The sequence below is a fragment of the Bubalus kerabau genome, chromosome 11 (assembly GCF_029407905.1).
Source record: "Bubalus kerabau isolate K-KA32 ecotype Philippines breed swamp buffalo chromosome 11, PCC_UOA_SB_1v2, whole genome shotgun sequence".
Taxonomy (NCBI): domain Eukaryota; kingdom Metazoa; phylum Chordata; class Mammalia; order Artiodactyla; family Bovidae; genus Bubalus; species Bubalus kerabau.
In genome coordinates, this window is record NC_073634.1 from 71,400,649 (window position 1) to 71,405,735 (window position 5,087).

Here is a 5,087-nt window from a genome sequence, read left to right on the forward strand (position 1 = left end):
TGAGACTTATTTTGTGACCTATCATGTGACCTATCTTGCACTTGAAAGAATGCATATTCTGCTGTTGTTGAATGCAGTTTTCTTTTTTTTATTTATTAAGTCCAACTGGTCTGCTGTGTCATTTAAGACCAGTGTTTCCTTATCAATTTTCTGTGCGGAAGACCTGTCCATTGATGTGAGTGTGGTGTTAAATTCTCCAATATTTCTGTGTTTTCCCTACCAATAGCACCGGGCTTCCCTTTGTATCTGTTTGAATTTCACATCTTCCAACTTTTTTTCCCCATACTACAATCAGTGTTGCATTAAGAATCCTGGAACATATATCCTTAAGACTGATTCTTTAAATTCTGTTGAATAAGTTACTGAACATGAGATTTCTGAATTAAATATATCACTTTCTATATATATATCTTACTAAATAATTGTCTTTAAAAAGTTATAGTCATCCATAACACCAATAGTTAGTATCTGAAAACCCCACCCAGTCCACCTCAGTTTTTCTTGTATTAAGATGTTCTTATCATTAATTTTTGCCAATATAAATGATGAAAACTAGTATCTCTTGTTTGAATTTGCTTTTGTCTAAAGTGCTATTGGAGTTACCATCCATTCATGTGTGGGGTTTTTGTTTTTTTTTTTTGCTCAGTGGTACTTGTTCTTTCTTTTGTGATTTCCCTACTCATGTATTTAGTCTGTATTTATATTGAGTTGTTTAACCCTTCTTATCCATTTGCAGAGCTCTTTGTATGTTTGTGATATAAACTACAATCTCATCTGTCATTTAAAAATATTTATTTATTTGGCTGTGTTGGTTCTTAGGTGTGGTTTGTACAATCTTCATTGCATCATGTGGGATCTTTCATTGCAGCTCGCGGATTCTCTAGTTGTGGCACACAGGCTCCCTAGTTGTGGTGCATGGGCTCCAGAGAGCACAGCCTTCGGTGGCTGTGGCATGTCGACTCTCTAGTTGTGGCACGTGGGCTCTGGAGTGTGCAGGCTCGGTAGTTGTGGGGCACGGGCCTTTAGTTGCTCCATGGCATGTGGGATCTTAGTTACCCAAAGTGAAAAGTGAAAGTGAAGTTGCTCAGTCGTGTCTGACTCTTTGCAACCCCATGGACTGTAGCCTACCAGGCTCCTCCATCCATGGGATTTTCCAGGCAAGAACACTGGAGTGGGGTGCCATTTCCTTCTCAACCAGGGATCAAACCTGCACCCCCTGCATTGCAAGGCAGATTCTTAACCACTGGACCACCAGGCGATTCCCTCATCTACCATTTTGATGGCAAATATTCATTCTCATGCATGTTTTAATGTTTAAAATTTTATCTCTTGCCATCTGAAAATGTTTATGTTTTATGTAATCAAATATGTTCTCATATTGCCTCAGAATTTCCTTTTATTTCTAAGACAGAATAAATGTCATTTGGACTATTTAAAATAAGAAGAAAATCAGATGTGTCGAAATTAGAAGTTGTGAAATGAAATTCTTTCAGGGTAGTTTCAAAGACAAAAACAAAACAAAAATCAAACCAAAACCAAAAAGCCTATGGAGCAGTGCTGGAATTATTGACTTGAGGGTTGTCATTGATAAACAATGCCAGACTCAAGTTAATGTTTAAATTTTAGTCAGCAATATGCTGTTGCTGTAGGGAAAAGTCCCATGTGAATTGTACAAATCAAGTTTGATTTGTACAGGGATGATATTTTGATTTAAAAGGAGAATGAGGAAATACGGAGGGAGATGAACAGGGGCCTAGTAGAGTCAGGGAAATGTAAGATTACAAAAATTGAGCAGCAGGGATTAGTATAAGTGAAACTCTTCTATTTTCGTTAACTGGTGCTTATCAAACTTAAACTCTGACCTGAATAATATTCTATTGTGTGAATATATGTGTACCATATATTTTTATTTATTTTTATTTTTATTTATTTATTTATTTTTTTACCATATATTTTTAATCTTTGCTTGCTTCCATATTTTGGCCATTATAAATAATGATGCAATGAACTTAGCAGTGCATCATATTTTCTAATTAATGTTTTCATTTTGGGGGGGATAAATAACCAATAATGGAATTGCTGGATTCTTTGGAAATTCTATTTTAATTTTTTGAGAACTCTCCATACAGTTTTCCACAGTGACTACACCAATTGACATTCCTACCAATAGTACCAGGCTTCTCAGGTGGCGCTAGTGCTGAAGAACCCGCCCCGCCAATTCAGGACGGGTAAGAGAAGTGGGTTCAATCCCTGGGTCGAGAAGATCTCCTGGAGGAGGAAATGGCAACTACTCCAGTATTCTTGCCTGGAGAATCCCATGGACAGAGGAACCTGGTGGGCTACAGTCCAGAGGGTCGCAGAGTTGGACACGATTGAAGCAACTTAGCATATACCAATAGTTCCAGAGGATTCCCTTTTTTCCATGCCTTGTTATTGCCAACACTTATTTGTTGTCTTTTTGAAAACAGCCATTCTGACAGATGTGAGGTGATTGCATTGTGGTTTTGGTTTGTTTCTTTAATGATCTGCAAAGTTGACCCCTTTTCATGTGCCTGTTGGCCATCTGTATGCCTTACTTGGAAAAATGTCTGTTCAGAGCCTCTGCTCATATTCCACTAGGGCAGAGGCTCTGAACAGGCGTTATTTTTTGATGTTGAGTTATATATGTTCTTTATATATTTTGCATATTAACCCCTTGTTGGATATAGCATTTGCAACTATCTTCTCTGACTCAGTAGGTAGCGTTTTTGTTTTGTTGACAGTTTGCTTCACTGTACAAAAGTTCTAACTTCAGTGTAGTCCCATTTGTTTATTTTTGCTTTTGTTTCCCTTGCTTGAGGAGACATATAAAAAATATTGTTAAGACAGATATTAAAGACTTACTGCCGTAGAGGACCAGCGAGAGGGAGACGGACGTTGAGAGAACGAGAAGGAAGGAGAGAAAAGGGCGTCCACGGATTATAGTACATACAGCCAAGCTGCAGCCCAGCAGGGCTACAGTGCTTACACCGCCCAGCCCGCTCAAGGATATGCACAGACTACCCAGGCATATGGGCAGCAAAGTTATGGAACCTATGGACAGCCCGCTGATGTCAGCTACACCCAGGCGCAGACCACTGCAACCTACGGGCAGACCGCCTATGCAACTTCTTATGGACAGCCTCCCACTGGATATTCTACTCCAACTGCCCCCCAGGCATACAGTCAGCCTGTCCAGGGGTACGGCACTGGTGCTTACGACACCACCGCTGCTACGGTTACTACCACCCAGGCCTCCTATGCAGCTCAGTCTGCATATGGCACTCAGCCCGCTTACCCGGCGTATGGACAGCAGCCAGCAGCCACCGCGCCTGCAAGACCGCAGGATGGTAACAAACCTGCTGAGACTAGTCAACCTCAATCTAGCACAGGGGGTTACAACCAGCCCAACCTAGGATATGGACAGAGTAACTACAGTTATCCCCAGGTGCCTGGGAGCTACCCCATGCAGCCGGTCTCAGCACCACCATCCTATCCTCCTACCAGCTACTCCTCTGCGCAGCCGACTAGTTATGATCAGAGCAGTTACTCCCAGCAGAACACCTATGGGCAGCCGAGCAGCTATGGACAGCAGAGTAGCTATGGTCAACAAAGCAGCTATGGGCAGCAGCCACCCACTAGTTACCCCCCCCAGACTGGATCCTACAGCCAGGCTCCAAGTCAATATAGTCAACAGAGCAGCAGCTACGGGCAGCAGAGTTCATTCCGACAGGACCACCCCAGTAGCATGGGTGTTTATGGGCAGGAGTCTGGAGGATTTTCCGGACCAGGAGAGAACCGGAGCATGAGTGGCCCTGATAACCGGGGCAGGGGAAGAGGGGGATTTGATCGTGGAGGCATGAGCAGAGGTGGGCGGGGAGGAGGACGCGGTGGAATGGGCGCTGGAGAGCGAGGTGGCTTCAATAAGCCTGGTGGACCCATGGATGAAGGACCAGACCTTGATTTAGGCCCACCTGTAGATCCAGATGAAGACTCTGACAACAGTGCCATTTACGTGCAAGGCCTGAACGACAGTGTGACTCTCGATGACCTGGTGGACTTCTTTAAGCAGTGCGGAGTCGTTAAAATGAATAAGAGGACTGGACAACCCATGATCCATATTTACTTGGACAAGGAAACAGGAAAGCCCAAAGGCGACGCTACGGTGTCTTACGAAGACCCAGCAACTGCCAAAGCTGCTGTCGAGTGGTTTGATGGGAAAGATTTCCAAGGGAGCAAACTTAAAGTGTCTCTTGCTCGGAAGAAGCCGCCCATGAACAGCATGCGGGGAGGGATGCCGCCGCGCGAGGGCAGGGGGATGCCGCCGCCGCTCCGAGGAGGTCCAGGGGGCCCAGGAGGTCCTAGAGGACCCATGGGGCGCATGGGAGGCCGTGGAGGAGACAGAGGCGGCTTCCCACCAAGAGGGCCCCGCGGTTCCCGGGGGAACCCGTCTGGAGGAGGAAACGTCCAGCACCGAGCTGGAGACTGGCAGTGCCCCAACCCGGGCTGTGGGAACCAGAACTTCGCCTGGAGAACAGAGTGCAACCAGTGTAAGGCCCCAAAGCCTGAAGGCTTCCTCCCACCGCCTTTCCCGCCCCCGGGCGGTGACCGCGGCAGAGGTGGCCCTGGAGGCATGCGGGGAGGAAGAGGTGGCCTCATGGACCAAGGTGGTCCTGGTGGAATGTTCAGAGGCGGCTGTGGTGGAGACAGAGGTGGCTTCCGTGGCGGCCGGGGCATGGACCGTGGTGGCTTTGGTGGTGGAAGACGAGGTGGCCCTGGGGGACCCCCTGGACCACTGATGGAACAGATGGGAGGACGACGAGGCGGGCGAGGAGGACCTGGAAAGATGGATAAAGGCGAGCACCGTCAGGAGCGCAGAGACCGGCCCTACTAGACGCAGAGACCCGCAGAGCTGCATTGACTACCAGATTTATTTTTTAAACCAGAAAATGTTTTAAATTTATAATTCCTTATTTATAATGTTGGCCACAACATTATGATTATTCCTTGTCTGTACTTTAGTACTTTTCACCATTTGTGAAGAAACATTAAAACAAGTTAAATGGTAA

The 5,087-nt window shown here is 45.8% G+C and overlaps 1 protein-coding gene across 1 annotated transcript; it reads left to right on the forward strand.

Moving 5' to 3' along the window:
- Positions 1 to 2,920: 2,920 nt before the first annotated feature.
- Positions 2,921 to 5,087, forward strand: LOC129623292 (RNA-binding protein EWS-like; the record flags this gene model as incomplete). Its single annotated transcript, XM_055540575.1, has 1 exon — positions 2,921 to 5,087. A coding segment is annotated over one exon (1,992 nt), but the record flags the coding sequence as incomplete, so codon positions are not given.